This window comes from Cnephaeus nilssonii, assembly GCF_951640355.1.
Source record: "Cnephaeus nilssonii genome assembly, chromosome: 8".
NCBI lineage: Eukaryota > Metazoa > Chordata > Mammalia > Chiroptera > Vespertilionidae > Cnephaeus > Cnephaeus nilssonii.
The window spans coordinates 87,983,665-88,004,896 of NC_137079.1; the positions used below are offsets into that span (position 1 = coordinate 87,983,665).

Consider the following 21,232-nt stretch of genomic DNA (forward strand, 5'->3'; position numbering starts at 1 on the left):
CGGGCCGGCAGGGGAACAGTTAGGCGTCAATCAGGCTGGCAGGGGAGTGGTTAGGGGCAATCAGGCAGTCAGGCAAGCAGTTGGGAGCCAGCAGTCCCGAATTATGAAAGGGATGTCCGACTGCCTGTTTAGGCCCGGGCCTAAACAGGCAGTCGGACATCTCCCGAGGGGGTTCCAGATTGGAAAGGGTGCAGGTTGGGCTGAGGGACACACCTCCCCCCAGTGCACGAATTTCGTGCACCGGGCCTCTAGTACTATATAATAAAGAGGTAATATGCAAATTGACCATTACTCCAACACACAAGATGGCTGCCCCCAATGTGGTCAAATATGGCCGCCCCCAGGTGGACACAAGATGGCCAGTAGGGGAGGGCACTTGTGGGTGATCAGGCCAGCAGAGGAGGGCAGTTGGGAGGTACCAGGCCTGCAAGGGAGGGCAGTAGGGGGTGATCAGGCCAGTAGGGGAGGGCAGTTGGGGGCGACCAGGCATGCAGGGGAGGGCAGTTGGGGGCACCAGGCCAGCAGGGGAGGGCAGTTGGGGGCAACAAGGCCTGCAGGGGAGGATAGTTAGGGGCAACCAGGCCGGCAGGGGAGGGCAGTTAGGGGTGACCAGGCTGGCAGGGGAGGGCAGTTGGGGGGGAACCCAGTCCTGTAAGGGAGGGCAGTTGACCAGGCCAGCAGGGGAGAGCAGTTAGGGGTGACCAGGTCTGCAGGTGAGGGCAGTTGGGGGTAACCGGGCCAGCAGCGGAGGGCATTTGGGGGCAACCAGGCCTGAAGGGGAGAATAGTTAGGGGCGACCAGGCTGGCAGGGGAGGGCAGTTAGGTGTCAGTCAAGCTGGCAGGGGAGAGGTTAGGGGCGATAAGGCAGGCAGGCAGGCGAGCGAGTGGTTGGGAGCCAGCAGTCCTGGATTGTGAGAGAGATGTTTGACTGCCCATTTAAGCCTGATCCCGGTGGGACATCCCTCAAAGGGTTCCCAGATTGGAGAGGGTGCAAGCTGGACTGAGGGACACCCTACCCCCTTTTCTGTGCACGAATTTCGTGCACCGGGCCTCTAGTTGTAAATAAAGCTGTAATGAACATAGGGGTGCATATAGTTTTGTGAATTAGTGTTTTTGTTTTCTTCAGATAAATACCCAGAAATGGATTGTATGTAGTTCTATTTTTTATTTTTTGAGGAATTTCCATGCTGTTTTCCATAATGGCTGCATCAATTTACATTTCCACCAGTAGTGCACAAGGTTTTTCCACATCCTGACCAACACTTCTTATTTCTAGTCTTTTTGATAGTAGCCATCCTTAACAGGTGTGAGGTGATATCTTATTGTGATTTTGATTTGCATTTCCCTGATGATTAATGATGTTAAGTGAAATGGAATTATGGTTGGGGGTATGAGGGTTCATCATATCTCCTCCACATTTATATATAAAATTTTCATATTAAAAAAAATTTAACTACCTGGCAAATGAAAGTGCTCAGAGATACCAGAATCCAAAGGATGAGGAGATTAATTTTGATTGGGAGAAGAGGTGGGGTGGCTGGGAAAACTAAATGGAGGAGGGGGGAACTGGTGTGAGACAGGAAGAATTCATTCATTCCCATAGGCGAGGGAACCCTGCATCTTAGGGGTCGGCACCATAAGGGAAGGAAGGAGATGTAGATAGAGGATGAGGAGGAAGAAAGGATGGAAAGAAAATGCAGCTTGAGCAGATCCTTAAAATTCATCATTTCTTCTTCATAGCTTTGCTACCTCTCTTCTAGGGCACTGATTAATTCTAGATTCATGCAGTTTAAATCTAAAATTTAGGGGAGATGCCTGTAGAGTTTGAAAACTGTGCTTCCCAAATTAATACATGCAGTTTTGTGCTATTGTTGAAAATCAGAACATTGTATATAGTCAGATAAAATTTTGTGCATCTTAGATGTTGAGTCCTTAGGTGTCTTTATTCAGTAAAAACCTACTGATTACTCTATACAAACCAGTATTGTTCAGAATATCTAGTCAGCGCTAAACCTTTCAGCGAGCATACTGACCTTTCTGAGGCCCAAGAGCATGGAGAACATCTGGCAGAGGCTCCATCTGTGCTTGATGTGGTCAGTAACTTACACAAGTTTAAACAGATTTTTTTTTTTTTTTGCTTAACTTTAAAATTTTTTCAATTATAGTTGATGTTCAATATATTAGTTTCAGGTATACAGCATAGTGATTAGACATTTATATAATTTACGAAGTGATTCATTCAATAAGTTTTTCACCCACCTGGCACCCTTATAGTTATTGCAATATTATGACTATTTCCCAATGCTGTACCTTATGCCCCTGTGACTGTTTTGTATCTACTATTTTCTACTTCTTAATCACTTCACCTTTTTCTCCAGCCCCCAGCTCCACTCTTATCTGGCAACCATCAGTTTGTTATCTGTATCTATGAGTCTTTTTCTTATTTTGTTTGTTCATTTATTTTGTTCTTTAGAGTCCACATATAAGTGAAATCTATATTTGTCTTCCTCTGTCTGACTTATTTCACTTAGCATAATACCCTCTGGGTCCATCCATGTTGTTGCAAATGGTAAGATTTCATTATTTTTATGGCTGAGTAATATTTCATTATGTATGTACCACAACTTCTTTATCCATTGCCTTTTTTAAATTGATCTTTATTGTTGAAAGTATCATAGATGTCCCCATTTCCCCCCATTGACCCCTTCTAGTACACATCCGCCCCCTGCCCCAGGCCTTCACCACACTATTGTCAATGTCCATGGGTTATGCATATATGCATATAAGTTCTTTGGTTAATCTCTTCCCACCACCCCTCCACCCCCATCTTCCCTCTGAGGTTGGACAGTCTGTTCCATGTTTCTGTCTCTGGATCTATTTTGTTCTTCAGTTTATTTTGTTCATTAGATTCAACATATGAGTGAGAGCATGTGATACTTGTCTTTCTCTTGATTGGCTTATTTCACTTAGCATAATATTCTCCAGACCCCTCCATGCTGACTCAAAGGGTAAGATATCCTTCTGTTTTTACTGCTGCATAGTATTCCGTGGTGTCAATGTACCACAACTCTTTTTTATCCACTCATCTACTAATGAAACAGGCACTTGAGCTGTTTCCAGATCTTAGCTATTGTGAATTGCACTGCTATGAACATAGCAATGCATACATTCTTTCTGATTGGTTTTGGTTTCTTAGGATATATTCCTAGAAGTGGAACCACTATTGTCAAATGGGAGTTCCATATTAAGTTTTTTGAGGAAACTATCCATTGTCTTTTGATGGAGTATTTAATCTGTTTATATTTAAAGTAATTATTGCAAGGCATATAGGTATTGCCATTTTATTGTTTTCTGATTGATTTTGTAATTCTTCTGTTTCTTTCTTATTCTCTTACTCTCTTGTATGTTGATGACTTTCTGTAGTGTTGTGTTTGATTCCTTTCTCTTTATTTCTTGTATATCTTTTGTAGGCTTTTGGTTTGTGATTACCATGTACATCATATATTTCAAGCTATGTTTACAGCAGTCTGTCTTAGGTTGGTTGTTGCTTAAATTTGAACACATTCTAAAATCACAACCAGTTTTACTCTCCACCTCCACATTTATTTATTTGTCTTTTTTTTTTAAACTTCTTGTGTGTGTGTGCTTGAAGCCAGATTAGTTCCTCCGCATATATCCCTGGCACTTTTTAAGTTTCTTTCCCTTCTCTGGAACTTAGGGTGAGTGTTTGTGAGTCTGTACTCAGGTCTTTTAAGAGGTTGTCTGGGTCTTACAACAGTCCTCCACCACATCCAGACTGGGTCCCTGCTGGTTCCACAGCCAGACTTTGTGGCACTGATGTTCTGGGCTGGGGAGTCTGGTGTGGGGCTAAGGCCCCTCACTCCTCAGTGGGGGCCTCCACAGCCAAGATATCCCTCCCAGTTCTTAATAGCCACACACATCTCTGCCTCTCCTACCAGTCTTGACATGGCTTTTACTTTATATCCTTAGTTATAGGAGTTTTGTTCAGCTAAGACTTTCAGGTGATTCTCAGGAGTGGTGGTTCTATAATTTAGTTGTAAATTTGATGTGGCCTTGGGAGGAGGCCAGCACAGCGTTTACCTATACCACCATCTTGACCCGAAGTCTCAAACAGCATTTTTCTTTAACAAATATTTAGGGCAATACCATCATAAAGATAGTTTAATTCCTTCTTGAAAGATGAAACAGAGGGCCGGAGACCATGGGATACCAGGACACAGGCTTTATTGGAGATCACCCTGCCTGCCGCCTTCCAGAGGGGGAGAGGGGAGAGGGGAGATGGGAGAGGGGAGAGGGCGATCTTGCCGGGGTGAGAGTGCCTTTTAAGGGGAGGAAAAGAGGGGACGGGGTTAGGGCACTCGGCACACGCTGATTGGTGGTTTCATACAAGGCACATGATTAGGCACCTAGGGATTTAGGAATTGGGGGCTTAGGGTATATGGCAGGTGCTGATTGGTGGTTCAATGTACAGTCCATATAAGGTGTTCAGGAATGTCCGGCTGCAGGTGGAGTTTACGTCATACTCTGTCCATCAGTTGGGGGAAGGGAGGATCTATCACTTCTTAAATCATAAGAAAATAGGCATAATATTTTTAAAGTGTAAGTAAAAATATTTAACAATTCTTTGAAATTGCATATTTTCAGAGTGTTTTGCCAAGAACATGATCCATCAAGAGAAACTCTATCTGGTAAGTCTCTAAAATTTAGTATTGTGGGTTTAAAGAAAAGTGATAATTTAGGTAAGACATGAAGTAACCTGGTTTACTAGCCTCACTGAATTAAAATAAAAATTTCTGAATTAAAATTTTTACATATAAAATTGTTATTTTCTTTGTACAGTGTGTAATATAATGTACTAACTTTTCTTTGTGAACTAGGCCTACTCTCTGTAAAGCCGTTGCCTCGTTTCTTCCATCCTCACTGCAATCAGACTATATCGCAAGGTAAAAGCTCTGCCTTTTTGTGACTGCTTCTCTTCCAAAAGAATATCAGAATTTTTAGTAGATAAAATTGATAAAGTGCTGCATGGCCCCTAAATGAAATTGTCCTAAGAATGCATGGTTAGCATTTCAGTTCTAATTAATAGTTAGCAATTAAGTTCTAAAATTGGACCCTGGCTAATGGGAGTAGGAGATGGACATTCATTCACGAATGGTTTCCATGTACTGCGGGAAAGAGCAGTGTCTGTCTAGCACTAAATCTGGAATGCTCCTTGTGGACTGCAGTCAGGACCTATTTGGAAAAAGCTCAATTCTGTGTCATGCCAACTTCATTGTTACCCTCATTTTTGAGTCATTACTGAAGCAGAATTTTTGGACTGGAACACGCAGAGTTCCCCTGGGCAGGATGTCCTGGATTTCTTTGTCCGTATAGCAAAGGTGGAAATTCATTAAAAAACAACTACAGACTCCCACGTGGGGAGGGGGAAAGGTCCCACTGAGTTCCTTTTCCCTGTGGCTTATAAAGGCTGCAGATCCTGGTGCCTTGATATCCCTTCTGATTGGTCACTATTCCCTTAGACTGGTTACTATAGTAACTCCTGTGCTTCCCCCCCCCCCCCCTTATTGTTTTCCTATTTCCTTTGGGCTTTCTTCTACTTCTGGATGAGGAGCTTCCTGCCCTTTATTTTGTAAATATAGACCTTCTGCTGTTCCCAGCTCCCCCATTCTATGGAAATGTACCTGTTGCTGCTCTGCAGCCCTGTGCTTCCTCCATGGTCCCTTCAATTTCCTAAAACCTGTCTTTTTCACCCCTAAAAATTCCTGTTTTGGTACCTTTTTTAAAAATAATGGGTTGATGTTTTGAGGAAGAAGAATAAGAAATCCTAAATTTACATTATTTTAAAATATGTGTTGCTAGTAGGAATTTGGTACGCCTCATATGTAGTAAGCATTGGCCACAGTTTAGGTCTTAATGAGGGTGGGCTAGGGATATAAAAGCAGGTTATAACACTGGTAGTGAATCCTCTCCCCAGAAGAGTGTTTTATGTTCCAAAGAGGCCGCACCAGCACATACTTACCCAAATCCTTGCAAACATTAGATACTGAGCACCTTCATCTTTGTCAATCTGTTTTACTTTGCATCTTTGAGTGAAATTGAGTGTATTCCCCTATATTTTGATCAATTATATTTATTTTCCTGTCACCCAGTCTGTTTTCCTATTCAATGCACTCTCTCCCCACAGGGCTCCCAATATGCCCATTTTTCTACTCCAGTGTCTTTTTTTGTATTGATTTAGGATATCTTTTTATATTTTTTAAATTGGCCTTTTATCATAGGTGTTGCAAACATTTAGTCTAAGTTTGCCATATCTTTTGACTTTGTAATCACTTTTGGCGTGTAAGAGTTTTACATTTTATGTAATCAAGCATCAGTCTTTTCCTTTGTGGATTCTGATTTCTACATGATTTATATTTTCAGGAGTACAAAGAAAACGAAAGAAGAAAGATCATTCAACAAGCACTTTGCTACAGGTACTTTGACTTAATTTTATTATAGCTTTAAGTTTCTTCTTACAAAGTTCTCATTTTAACCATTCTGGATTTCAGGTGAAATGATAGAACCTTAATGAAATGAATATTAAAGAGAAGTTAGATTGTATTGAGTATAAGCACATAATTCAGGATGTGACAGCCCCATAGGTCCTATAACACATCCCCTGGTACCAAATTAGTAAGAAGAATCTGAACCCATATAGTGCTTATGATCTTAAAGTGATTAGAGGTAAGGTCAAGCATCCTTACCTAGCCAAGTATTTCCCAGCTGCATGCTCCATACTTGACCTAATTTATAACTTAAAATTCTCTGGATTGCTGCTGTGTATAAAGCATATGAAAATGTTTTGGGGATTTATACAGTTTTTTATGCACCAGGTCTTATCAGCAACCTTCACCTTTCTCCTGTTTATATAAGAGGTACTTGTCACAACTCTTGATGTTTTGTCATACAAAACAAAAATACATTTGATATTTAAAATCAACAGATGACTATGGGGCATGATTTTCACCATAAGCATATCATTGAATTATACAAAAAAAGATTGGTTTCATTTTATACAACATTCTGATGTTATCGAGAACCGGAATAAATGAAGCAATGCTCAGAGATTTTGGAGTCACACTTTATTCACCGGGGTGGGCTTAGAGAAAATGAATTCAAATTCTAAGCAAAGCTACAAGCAGAACTTCCCTTTTTATTAAAAGAGCCAGCCCTCTGTGCCCCTTAGTGGTTAGCTCACTGCTGGCCTTGAAAACAACACAGTTCTATCCAATTAAAAAATACACCTGGCATGACATTGAGAGTATGGGCGTATCTAGTCTTGGGCCTACAAGGTCAGACAGCTAAGTTTATCTTCCTCATTATTCAAGCAGGCTAAAGCAGGCTGGAAAGCAAAGTTATTTTTTTTTAGAATAAGAGGCCTTCTAAAAAATAGCAGTGAATTCCAAACAGTAGTTTTACAAAATAGGGGTTAGCCTTCTCACTGAAACGGAATTTTTGGACTGGAATCCGGATTCTTTGTCCGCCGGATTTGAAGAATGAACCCACAGACAGAAGATGGTATAGCAAAGGTGGAGATTTATTGAAGAACAAGTACAGACTCCCACGTATGGAGGGGGAAGAGTCCCACAGAACCGATTCCCACGTGGGGAGGGGGAAAGGGTCCCACTGAGTCCCTCTTTCCAATGGCTTATAAAGGCTGCAGATCCTGGTGCCTTGATATCCCCTCTGATTGGTCACTATTCCCTTAGACTGGTTACTATAGTAACTCCTGGGCTCAAAGGTTGAACCTTTGGGACGTGTGAGGTTCTCCCTCTCTCCTTCCTCATTGTTTTCCCATTCCCTTTTGGCTTTCTCCTTCTCCTTCCGGATGTAGGGCTTCCTTCCCTTTATTTTGTAAATATAGGCCTTTTGCTGTTCCCAGCTCCCTCATTCTAGGGAAATGTACCTGTTGCAGCTTTTCAGCTTCCCTATTCTGTGGAAATGTACCTTCTGCTGCTCTGCAGCCCTGTGCTTCCTCCAAGGTCCCCTTAATTTCCAAAATTTCCTAAACCTGTCCTATTTAACCCCCAAATTTCAGTTTCAATTCAATGCCAACAGTAAAATCAGTATAAAGTAATTTTGATTTTTCTCTCCTTCTAGGCACCTAAACTAATAACAGTAAACAGGTCCGAAAAACAAATGGAAGAAGAGGATAGCAAACACACAGGTTTGCTATAAGTTTTTTCTGTAACAAATATGACCTACAGTACTTACAAAAAAAGATGAGCCATGTGTTTCAAAGTTGGTATTCCACTTTATTCTTCTAGACCTGTAATAACTAATTTATAGTAATAAAATATTTTGTCTTAACGATCCTTTTTATCATAACCCCAGCAGATCAAAATAACTTAGGTTGGGACAGTCCATCTCTCTTAAGTATTGAGAGGATATTCTCTTTGATGAGAAGGCAGGGTAGTGTGAGCTTAGAATACAGTAATGTGCCACCCCTCACACTGTGATTCCCCGCTCCCTGGGAGCCAGTACTGGTAGCTTTCAGTTCTTAAGCAGATAGACGTTCCATAACAACAGTCGCTATGACAGAAAAATAACAGAGGCTGTCATCTCAAAAGAGTTGAAACTAAATTTTAGAACATTGTCTTGATTCATATAATTATTCTAAACAAAGTTTTTCACATTTTCATAACATTTCATTCATTGTTTCAGCTAGAAAAAATGAGGTTTGATGAAATTACAATTAGAAAACCTAAAGGTACTGTATGTGTTATCTTAACTAATTATGCTCATCTACCACTAGGTAAGGTCTTAAGGACTATAACGTGATTTATAACAGTTTCCCTAACACTGTTTCCTTCTAAAATGTTTTTCTTATTCATAGATGCAATTATGAAAGTTGCTTTTCTCAAGAAATGTAAGGAAGCAGGACTTCTTAATGATTTATTTGAAGAAATATTACAAAAACTTCATTTGATTCAGGAAAGACTCATGGAAGAGAATATTTCAGAATCAGGTACTAAAATAGCAAAATTCCTATATAGAGACTTCTCACAGACATACATATAAAACAAAACCAAAAACCTGTACACATTTTCTATCTGAAATATTATTTTCCTTTATCTCATTCTTTAATAAAATCCATTGTTCCAGATCTCCTGTCTTTTATAAATCTACAGGATATGGGAAATTCACAAACTCATTAATTTTGTAAAAAATATCCTGATGCCATGGAGGTTTTTCAAGTATTTTCCAAAGGTGCATGGCTGAGAGTGACCAGCAAAAGACGGGCACTTCAGAACCAAACTCAGTCACACGTCCACCCCCACAGATGAGCACACTTGTTGCTAAGACCTGAGAATGGCATTATGTTAGTTTTGATTTGACTCAAATTCTGTTCCTTAGTAAACCAAGTGTCTTTTTTGGTATGTTCAAGTTTAAAGTATAGAAGTAATTTTACTGTTCTGACTGCTGTCTGACTTCGTTTAAATGTGACTTTTCATTAGGAACTCTTTGGAAAGCTTAAGTTCCATTCATATGTGCAGGTATATAGCCACTTAGCCTTCTTATCATCTCTCTTATGAGCGTAAAACCTTTATTATACACTGAGTGGCCAGATTATTATGATCTCTGAACTCATAATAATCTGGCCACTCAGTGTATATCCTATATAATAAAAGGCTAATATGCAAATTGTCCCCTCGACCAGGAGTTTGACCAGCAGGCAGGTGGCCAACCACCCATGTCCCCTCCCCCTGGCCAGGCTAGCTGGACCCCACCCATGCATGAATTCATGCACCAGGCCTCTAATACACACACACACACACACACACACACACTCACACTGAGCGGCCAGATTATTATGCGTTCAGAGATCATAATAATCTGGCCACTCGGTGTAAATATAGCTATTTTAAAAGAAAAAGCTTGATAGTCTATATTTTAAGCAATAATATAAAATAAATGGTTATTTAAAGGGATTATTTTCTATAGGACAAAACCAACAAATGAAATTAAGAGCAAACATATCTTAAAGCTCATTCATTGCATTCTTTTGTTTATTCTTTAGTCTAGACCAAGCACTTCTCAAACTTAAGCATGCCCCTCAGAATCACCTGGAGCAGCGGTCGCCAACCAGCAGACCACTGGTGGTCCTTGAGGTCCAAAAGGCTGGCGACCGCTGACCTGGAGGGCTTGTTAAGTCACAGGTAGCTGGGCCTCCCCCCTGGAGGTTCTGATCAGTAGAGGTGCCAAGAATTTGCATTTCTAACAAGTTCCCAGTAGATAACTGCTCTGTTTACTTTTCATTTTGGAGGGTTATTTTGCGAGGTGTTTCTGCCTACATAAAATATTTAAATTAAAACAATGTTTTTCTCCCTCCAGACTATGAAGAAATCGGGACTTCACTTTTTGACTGTAGATTGTTTGAAGACGCATTTGTAAGTTTTCAAAAAGGTATGAGTTAGAATCAAGCAGCCAAGTTTACAAATATTTATCACATATACTGAAATAATGTCATACTATTCAGGTGATAAAAATCATATTTCAGTGGACACAGTTTTATTTTTGATGATTCTTTATTGTTGAAAGTATTACATATTAGACACAGTTTTATTAAATGAAAAAGCAACACCACAAAATAGTATGACCTCTCACACACACAAGAAAAAATATGTAAATACACAGAGGCACACGTGCACACAGAAAAATGCACCCAAATGGAAACAGTATTTATCTGTAGGTGGCTGGATTCGTGTTTTTCTTTGTATTTTCCACAGTCTCTAACCTACATATAGTAGTACTTTGTGTAGAAACAACAAAAAAATGATTGCAAAATGGCAGAATATTTAGGCACCATGTTCAGGAATCAGCAGGTACAGATGAACAGTCTGCCATTTGTCTCCCTCTCACTTGGTATGATGTATACATATTTTAATTTTCCCAACATTAATCTGCAAATCCACTGGCCAACTTAGATCAACTTTAAAGTGTATGGAAAAAAAAAATGAGCAAGAATAGCTAAGAAATTTTTGAAAAAGAAAAAAACCTTGTGAGGGCAGAGACTTAACTTTTCTGTAAAATATCAACCATTTATTGAGTAGGTCCTTTTGCCATTGTTTAAGATGCCTTCAAAACAAGGCTAAATTTTCACTTACTTGTGAGTCTGATCTGACTTCTCACCAAGGCTGCCACACACAGCTGGGAGGGGTGCACTGCACATCCCAGTGGGAAGGGGGCGCCAGAGTCACACAGTTTTTTGCAAATGGCTTCTCTGAAGTTGTATTTGTCTATCCAGCAAATGGTATTAGGACAATAGATTTTCCCTGTGGAGAAAACATTACCAGGTAGCTCATATCCCTGTCTCAATATACACAAGCTTTTCTCATTTTTGTTTTCATATTACATATTTCTATTTGAATTTTGTATTACATTTATAATCAGCAGAAAAAATACTTCTTAAAATCTACCAAAAATAGTGTTATCTTTTAACAGTCTCTTGAGGATGTCTGTATACTGCTAATGGGAATATCCATGTGTATTTTTTTTAAGCAGCCTTTTAAATCTTTTTCTAAAAGGCTTTATTTTTGTAGGGGACTTTCACTGTGTTTATTTTTTTGTATAAAAAGGTACATCTTTGGAACATGATACAGGTCACTACTTGGGTGGGTGAGTGGGAGTATATAGGTTACAATGTAATATTCGTGAGGTGGGGCACTAGGAGAAGATACTATTTGGAATCTCATGAGAAACAATTTAAAAGGCTCAACTTTAAAAAAAATTATTGATTGATTTGAGAGAGAGAGGGTAAAAGAGAGAGAAACATCAACTTGTTGTTCCATTTATTTATGCATTATTGGTTGCTTCTTATATGTGCCCTGACTGGGGATCGAACCTGCAACCTTGGTGCATTGGGACAACACTTTAACCAACTGAGCTGCTACCTGGCCAGGGCAAAAGACTTTAGCTTTTGACACCCAACTAATAAAGACTCTTTGGCTTAACTTAGCCTTTCTAATGTTCCAGAAAGTTAACTACAGGTATATAGGTGTTCTAAGATTATGTATGTGTTAATATTCTTCAGTTTTGAGGTTTTAAAAAAAAAATGACATTGCCACCGAGTAATCTTCCTAAATTTCCACATTAAAAGCCTTTCTATTTCTAAATAAAATCTAAAGCTTTTAACATTAAAAATTGGATGCATGTTTATGAAAGACTTGCCCTCATCCTTGATATTGTAACACATGCTCTCACCAATCACCCTCTCTCAACAAATGTATATAGTGTAGCATGAAGGTTATACAGTGGCTGCTTTCGAGTTTTCAAAGATACAGAGGGCCTTTTAATGCTATAAATTGTACAAAACCTTAAAGATTTACTGACCAGCTTTATGTGCAATGAAATACTAGAGTTCTTTCCTGAATTAGAAGAGGAAGCAAAGACCTAAAACAACCAGTTCCTCCTCTCAAGATCCTAGAATCTTTTCCCTTGGGGCACAGCATCATGTACCAGGCTCTTGCAAATAAAAGGGGCTAGATATACATTTTTTATACAACTACTGAATAACCTGAAATAATTTTATTTCTTCTTACCATACACAGCATTAGAGACTAACATTCAGCAATTTGAAGAAAAATGGCAGCAGATGAAGCAAGAGATTGAGCTACTTCAGGACTTAAAACAAACTTTGTGCTCTGTTCAAGAAAACAGACCAAGGTCAAATTGTGCTTCAGTATCTTCTCTGTCTTCTTAAGAGTTACCATTCCTAAGCCAGAAATCGGGCATAGTTGCAAGCAGGCTGAGAACTAGAGAACAGGCCTGTGAAAGCCACACATCTCTAGCACAAGGTCTCGTGTCTCTCTGGTCTGCACGCTTTGATCCTCACCAGCTCAAACCTGTACATGCCTAACTGGGTATTTACTGCCTCCCTCTTATTATCTCACTTCTCCTCCCTCTCCTCTCTGACAAAATGTTTCTCAGATTCTACTTCAGTAAATTGGATCATGCCTCCCACATCTCCCAACCTCTGTACTGAAAACCTTTCCCTGGCTTCCTGCTGACACATTGCCTCCACCCCACTCACACTCCCGTCATCTAGGTCAGCGGTCACCAATCTTTTGGACCTCACGGGCCACCAGTGGTCCACAGACCACCAGTTGGCGACCACTGATCTAGGTTGGTTCCAGTAACACACCAGTAGCCCCTAGCCCCAGGGCCTTTTGCACATCCTGTTGTGAAGTCTTACCTGCTCTTTTGCCTTCCTCTGCTCCCTCTGCAGCTCTTATACAGGTTCTCCCACTTACTCCATCTGAGAGTACTTTTCCTTCATAACCCTTCCCAGTATAACCCACTGTATCTTACATCACACTGTTGGAGTATAAGTTCTGAGGGCAGGAACTCACTATTCTGTGTTTGCTTACTATCACATTCCCAAGCACCCAGCATGCTCCATAAATGTTTGTTCAATAAATACATAAACTATTTTTATCTTTTGAGACTATTTCTAGCCCATAATGCCTCTTAGATATAATAAATTTGAATATTTTATTTTACTTGTACCAAATTTGCCTGTCGTCTTGTCACAAAGTCTGCTTTTTAAATTTCTTTTCAGCCACGGTCATCACATGGTCATACATCATCTTCAAAATAAATATTGAAATTTAAAATTGGATTCTGAATAAGAATATCAGTGAGAATATGTAAGAATGAAAAAAAATGATAGTTACGATTTTTCTCAACCTTACATTCACATTTCTAATTTTTTACTATAGTACCCTAATTCGCAATAATGCTACATTTCTTATTGTTGTTAATTCTCATCCAAGGTATTTTTCCATTGATTTCTTAGAGTGGAAGGGAGGGGGAGAAACAGAGAGAGAAACATCCATGTGAGAGAGAGACATCAATTGGTTGCCTCCCACATGCACCCTGATCAGAGCCAAGGATCGAGCCTGCAAATGAGGTATGCCCATGACCAGAATTGAACCCAGGACGCTATATCCACTGAGCCAAACTGGCCAGGGCATTAATGCTACATTTCAAAATGAGTTTGATCTAAGTCTCAGCATGATGCCTTGTATGTAATAAGTACTCAAAAAATATCGTTCAGAGAAGACTATGATGTAGGTGAAAAGAGAATGGGTCCAGACCTGTTGTAAAGGCAACCCTAGCCCAAGTCATTCTTACCTGAGGGACAAAATCAAAGTCCGCTGTTTTCAAATTTGCACATCAGAATCACCTGGGGGACTTAACAAACTAACAGCCAAGACTCCATCCCAGACCCAATGGATCAAATTTCCCCTGGTCTAGATGGTAACTAACTCAGCTTCTGCCCCTGATAATGAAGCACACTAAAAATCCCTCCTTTGGAAAAACTGCTATTCGAAACTGCTGTTTTAGAATTCTGCTATTTTTGCTAGTCCCTCTATTATATTCAGACTGTAAAATAACTTTGTTTTTTGCTTGAATAGAAAAGATAAACTTAATTGTCTGACCTTGCAAGCTAGCCATCTAACATAAGGAACTGATACGCTGATATTGATGCCAGGTGCCTGTATTTATATGATACTCAAGGTTACAGGTGTCTGAATAGATAAGACAGGTGTTTGCTAGATATGATATGTACTCAAGGTTACAAGCTGTCTACAAAAATAACTTATACAAAGAACTAGAATGATATAAAAAGGAAATATTCCCTCCTGTGTTCAGAATTTGCCAGAGGTAATCTGCTCTGAACCTGTGTGCAATAAGGATGACTCCTAACTAACTGGCTCATTAAAGCCCTTGTCCAGCTCACTGATTTGCGATGCGACAACACTACATCATATAGCAAAGCTTATCGGAGTAATAATTTTGACTTCATGATCTTTATTTTAAAGAAAACCTCTGTCCCCCCACCTTTATTTTCAAATTTAATCTGTCATACACAAGATTACTTTGGCACAATGCAGCTTGTGTTTTGCAGTCATAAAGTAAGCAAATGTCAGGCAAACCTAGACCTGGTTTTGTACTTTAGCTGTATCATTTAGTACTGAAAAACTTGAATCAAATTGTTTAATCTATCTCAGCCCAATCCTGCCTACCTTATGGTACAAAATGTGGGAATGAAAAAAAATGTATGTGCAGCACAGGGCATGATGCTTGGCACCAAGGGAAATAAATGTTCTCACACACACATCCTCCCCCTTGCCAGCATTCCACCCATCAGACCCTGGCTTTTCTCCATCTACTCAACCAGACTTGCTCATGTCAGGCTCTGGAAGGCTCATCAGCTCCCACCTGTAAGCCTTTGCTTGTGCCACTTGACATTAAGTCTCTTAGGTTTTCTCTCACTATCACGAAAAGCTGTTTACAGATATGTTATTGTGTTAACTCCTAACCTTTCCTATAATGTATACTTTCCTAGAGGGCGGGGACTATTTATGTCTTTCCCTTGACTTGTAAGTACCCCAAAGGATTCAGATACACTTTTCTGCTGTGACAGCTCAACTGTATTATCTTTCAGCAGGAATAAAATCAAAGGATTTCTATGGGGGTTTGTGTGCAGTTAAGAAGCAGCTGACACATGTTCATGGTGGTATCTATTTTTAGCCTGATACCTGCTAAGGCTCATAGTACAGATTTTTTTAAGTTGTTGCAAATTATACGTAACATTCACCATGTTAACTATGTTTAAGGGCACAGTTCTGTAGCATTAAGTATGTTCACATTGTTGTGCTACCCCCACCACTGTACATGCACAGAACTCTTCATCTAGCACAACTGCAGCTCTGTACCTGACTCCCCGTTTCCTCCTCCCCCGAGTCCCTGGCAACCACAAACTGCTTTCTGTCTCTGACAGTGACGAGGTACTTCACATAAGTGAATCATAGTCTTTGTCCTTTGTGACTGGCTTGTTGAACCTAGCATAATGTCTTCAAGGTTCATCCAAGTGGCAGCAAGTGGCAGAATTTCCTTTCTTTTTACGGCTGCACATTACTGATTTTTGAGGGGGGTGGTGGAACAACTACATGCCTCTTCTTAACAGACAACTTTATTAATATGTCTTTCTAAACATTACATAAATACAGCCTACACATTAGAGTATCAAACATTATTCCAGTAAGAAGATCAACAGTACACTTAGGGCTATTTTAGGAAATATGAATACTTTGGCTTTCATTATTACATCAGATGAAAAAAGCAATTCAAAGAATAGTTTTCATCTCTATGATTAACAACAAAACCAAGTAGAAAAATAAGTATATATTTTTTTAAAAAGATACTCAAACAATTTTGAGGGACTTATTCCCGTTCTCTTCACTACATACATACTCACACAAATTAATAATATGAGAAGTGGTTCTTCACAAATATTTGTTCAATTTCTGAACCATGTATGGAAATGGACCTACTACTTTAATTTGTGCTTTTCATAGTTCTTTTTTCAAGTAAGAGCAATAGTAAACATACTGAAGTTCATGTTTTGTCCAGATCAAAATAAGCCTACAGAAGAGTGATTGTTACAAACACTATCCTTCCTAATTAATAATCAAATTAATATGTATTATCAACCTAGTAAGAAAAGTTCTATCATGTTACAAAACTAATTCTAACCTAGTCACTGGACTTCAATCACTAGCAACATGGTCACGAAAAGGGGGCTGGGACTTCTAGATGTGTACATATTTACCTGCCAATGACTGTCTAGTGTGGGCCCTCCCTGCTACACACGCACTTACAAACACGGCTAAAAACAACAGCGGCCGCATCTCTTCACCCTCTTGTTAATGTGGATCTGAAAATGTATTTAGGCTCCAAGTTCAGATGGGAGGACCTTCTAGGCAGGAAACAGACTTTTCTAGGAGAACTCCCACAAATGGAAATGCGTCTGTGGATTAGAGGGCTGTTCTTAAAGCAAATTCACCTAACACGACAAAACTCAGAGGTGAATATTCTTACCTTCCAAATCACATTTCATAACCAGACCCCCAGAAACAAAACAAAAAATCCCGGAAGTTTGATCCTTTTTCAAGGTCCAATTGTGCTAAATATTAGACCTAACACAATTAAAAGGAGAGGAAAACCCAAAGTAAAAGCTGGCGAAGTTTCAAATAAGCAAATTGGTGATGGATTTGGCCTAGGTAAGAGATAAAACGAATTCCATTAAATCCTGTGAGTTGGTTTTAAGAACCTTTTCTTTGAGTCATATGCAGCAGAACTGATGATTTAGCAAGCCACAATTTAGGAAGGCAAGAGTATATTGAGTATATCATTTTTGTAGGGGAAAAAGTGTGTATGGAGGAGGGGGCAATTTAAACGAGTTCTCAATTTTTTCTTAATAAAACATCGTTAAATAGTAGTGGAGATCCTAATTTATAAAACATTCACCTTTGTCCAAGTTTCTTTCATTATCAACTTTTCACAGACAGTTCTAAATTACTAATCTTTATGTGCTTAAGTCTTAAGAGAAAGCTTGGCTAATCTAGAAATTTATCTTTACATAATTATCATTTCAATAGATTTAACTCATATTAAATTTAGTATTATTTTCATACACCATGAAGTTAAGAAAAGTCCATCAATAGTGCAAACACAAAAATAAAAGCCTCAAAATAGCTCAGCTAATCCTTCACAGTAAGGCAGTTGAACTAACAACTAATGCAGCAATTCAATCAGCCCCAAAGTCAGCATCTTTAATTCATGGTGGGGCCTCTATGTCTAACTCACAATTCACAAACTATCCCCACCCCTAGCGTCCAACAGATTGTTGATATGTGAGCCAGGAGAGTTGCCACAAACTTCCCCTTTCCGAGTTCATAAATTCCTCTAGTGAGAAACAAACAACAACCAGCTAAACTTTCACCCTTTTCTGGTGTTCCAGACAAACCGAGAGTCACATTTAAAATATACATGTCTGAAACAAGAGTTGTTTAAAGTTCAGGAAAAGCTATATATCCTTCATATATTCCTACACAGAGAGCTGTGTCTCAGATATGAAAAGAGACAGCCTGATGGTTTTACCTGCAGCGTATCACCAGAAGAGCACAAAAGACACACCATCACCAGTGCCCAGAGCACTCGAACAGAACCCAGCAGCCTCGGCTTCAGTTCTTAAAGGCTCCACATTTACTGGCTTTAGCAATGAATTCCTTTAGCAGAGGGCCATCCATTTGCCAAAATGCTGCAGTCTGTGTAACTTCTGTCAAATGATTGATGCAAAACTTAAAGCAGAATTCTTCTAAATCCTGGACACACACAACAAAAATAAAAACAAGAAGAGGCCTTTTTAAATTAACCTTGATTGAATTACTTCTCTCCAAACCATTCACCCCAAGTACCTCCCCCTCCCCCAGAAAAGATAGCTGAGTCCAGAAACCTCAAATTAGGCAAACAAGTGGCCACAGGTAGGTGCCAGAAAAGCACGTACTATTTACTCACAACACAGTAAAAGCAGTGACTCCCTATCTCGTCTGACTCTTCAAAACATACCTACATGCACACACACAGTCCATGAGGGAAAGTTTCCTCATGGTCATCACATAGTCTAGTCTTAACCTGACGACATGATATTAAAAAGCTAATGCAACTTTAGTCCCTATCATATGTTTTACCACAAACAAGAAGTCAGAGAAAAGAATTAAGATATGGGTTATTTAATGAGAGACTATAAGAATTAGAGAAGTGTTGAAGAGGTGTAGTCAACCTAAAGTGACACATTAAAAAAATTTCCAAGAACCTTAAATTCACTTTCATGCTCTCTAAATACAAATGCCTTCAAGAATAATACACAACTTCCATCACACCAATTTCTTAGATGGTTAACAGAAAGAATATTTAGAGATTGGATTTTCAGTCAGACAAATGGAAGTCACCAACCACCACCATTCAGGAAAGTAAACATATACAAATGGTAAACCAGAACAATTTAAAAATCGATTTCTGCCTATCACATCCTGTCATCCCCAGCAAGACTCTAATGTTGTTTGTTCCTTTGTACGTTGGAACATATATTAAATCAATGAGGTACCAGGAAAATATACCAAGACTAAGTATATAAAAGCAAATCCTACTAATAACTCTTATCACAAATAGCTTGATTTTTATCACTTGGCTGGATACTGTGAAGGTACTCAGGGTCCTATCAAACCAGGAACTCAACAACATTTAAACGGTACAGTCTTGACTTCGCGTTTCCAGTAACCATGAAATGAGAATTTTAGGCAAAATGGGGAAGGACTCACACAAACATGGACACACACCTCTTGTGCTCTCTCGGTGCAGACCTCTGCAAATAAAGACCCTTTATCCTGAGGAGAAGGATACTCCCCTCCAGGAATATAACCAGGAGGAGATAAACTCCATCTAATGTGTACTAGCCAGCCACTGGCAGTTTTTTAGATAATTCAAAATGCATTTAAAATGTTAGCACAATCTCTGAATCCATATTTTTAATAAGAGATACCGAGTGGGTTGAATAAACGTGCAACTGAATGCTCTGTGTATTATAGTAAAATAAAATGCTAAACTATATAAAACATTCTCACATTAATATTAAAGAAAAAGCACTACTCCTGGTATTTTATAACCCAAAGGTTAATAAACAGCTCTAGGGACTAAATTATTCCACAGGAAGGTAAGTTATACTTTGATCTTATTTATCACAAATAGAAAACTAGTTTACCCATAACTTAGGAAGAAGTAGCCAGTCATGAGCAAGAAAGTTGTTCAAAACCATGTAATATATCAGATAAGGATTTTTAAATATTAAGTTTTAATTATAGAACTTCCTATAGAAGGAAAAGAAGCCCGGCCTCTGTTACTCCGTGGCTGAGTGTTGACCTGTGGACCAGGAGGTCACGTCTGATTCCCGGTCAGGGCACACACCCAGGTTGTGGGCTCAATCCCCAGTAGGGGACATGCAGGAGGCAGCAGATGGATGTTTCTCTCTCTCTCCTCTCTCCCTCTTTCAATAGAAACTTTAAAAAAAAGAATGCAAACTGTGCTTCTAATTACAAATCCGTTCATATATCAATAAAAATAGTTCTATCAAACTGCCTTTGAATTGGTGAGATTTCTCAACATTCAACAAATGTTTAACAGTTTCAAACAAAAGTCTAACTGGCCCTGGTTGGTAGGGCTCCGTGGTTAGAGCACTGGTCCCGCGCACGGAAGGGAGGCAGGTTCCATTCCAGGTTAAGAGCACATACTAGTACTAGTACCTGGGCTGCAGGTTCACTTCCAGCCCCAGTCCAGGAGTGCGGGAGGCAGCCAGCAGACACATCTCCCTCCCTTCCCCCTCCCTCCCTTCTCCCCCCCTTCTCCCTTCCCCTTCTCCCTCCCTCCCTCCCTCCCTCCCTCCCTCCCTCCCTCCCTTCCTCCCTCCCTCCCTCCCTCACATCTAAAAGCAATGGAAAAATATTCTCAGGTGAGGCTTAAAAAGAAAATTCTAACTAGAGAATACTGAAAATAATCTAAATATCCATTGTTTAAGAAACTAATTGAACCTTGGTGAAGGAAGATCTATGGAAAAGGAAGCATTGAAAGCACTTGGAAAGAGAAACTGGAATATGCAAATTCATTTGCATGAATCAAAGAGTGGCATAGCCAAGCAAATTCATTGAGAACCAATGCCCTGAACCAGTTTGCCTTAGATGTGTGAATTAGATAAACATCTTCCTGATAATTCTTAAATACTATAAGAATTGACATGATCTGTTCAGCGCATTCTGCAAATGATCAGATCTTCAATTGCTTAGAAAAGAAAATGCGACTCTTACCCAATCAATATATCCTATCTAATAAAGAGGGAATATGCAAATTGACCATCACGCCATAACAAGATGGCTGCGCCCACAGCAGAGGTGGGGATTCCGTAACACAAGATGGCTGTGCCCACAGGGGAAGCCGAGTTCCCCTAACGAGCCTTAACGAGCAATCAGCAGGGACCTGAGGCTGCGTGGCGCTGGGCCAGGGCAGGGCACCTGAGGCTGTACCCCTGCCTGGTGGGGCTTGACAGGGGACCTCAGGCCGCGCTCCCCACCCCGGCGCCAGGCTGGGGGATCTCAGGCTGCATGCCCCCGCCCGGCAGGGCTTGATGGGGGATCTCAGGCTGCACGCCCCCGCCCGGCAGGGCTTGACGGGGAACCTCAGGCCACACCCCCTGCCCGGGTGCCAGACTGGGGGACCTCAGGCCATGCCCCCGCCCCGGCACCAGGCCAGGGAACCTGAGGCCGCGCCCCCT

At 40.1% G+C, this 21,232-nt stretch overlaps 2 protein-coding genes across 2 annotated transcripts in view; one reads left to right on the forward strand and one right to left on the reverse strand.

Annotated features, from left to right (window-relative positions):
- LOC307104281 (histone-lysine N-methyltransferase SETDB2-like) overlaps positions 1-13,510 on the forward strand; it is a 111,262-nt gene extending 97,752 nt beyond the window's left edge. Inside the window, exons 15-21 of the mRNA XM_079779115.1 lie at positions 4,666-4,709; positions 4,899-4,964; positions 6,442-6,494; positions 8,161-8,227; positions 8,897-9,028; positions 10,396-10,467; positions 12,612-13,510. Of these exons, the coding sequence (XP_079635241.1) occupies positions 4,666-4,709; positions 4,899-4,964; positions 6,442-6,494; positions 8,161-8,227; positions 8,897-9,028; positions 10,396-10,467; positions 12,612-12,763 (586 nt within the window). The 3' untranslated portion in view covers positions 12,764-13,510. The remainder of the gene's footprint in view (positions 1-4,665; positions 4,710-4,898; positions 4,965-6,441; positions 6,495-8,160; positions 8,228-8,896; positions 9,029-10,395; positions 10,468-12,611) is intronic.
- A 3,765-nt stretch (positions 13,511-17,275) lies between these two features.
- RCBTB1 (RCC1 and BTB domain containing protein 1) overlaps positions 17,276-21,232 on the reverse strand; it is a 71,114-nt gene continuing 67,157 nt past the window's right edge. The window contains exon 12 of the mRNA XM_079779120.1: positions 17,276-18,236. Coding sequence (XP_079635246.1) covers positions 18,096-18,236 — 141 coding nt within the window. The 3' untranslated portion in view covers positions 17,276-18,095. The remainder of the gene's footprint in view (positions 18,237-21,232) is intronic.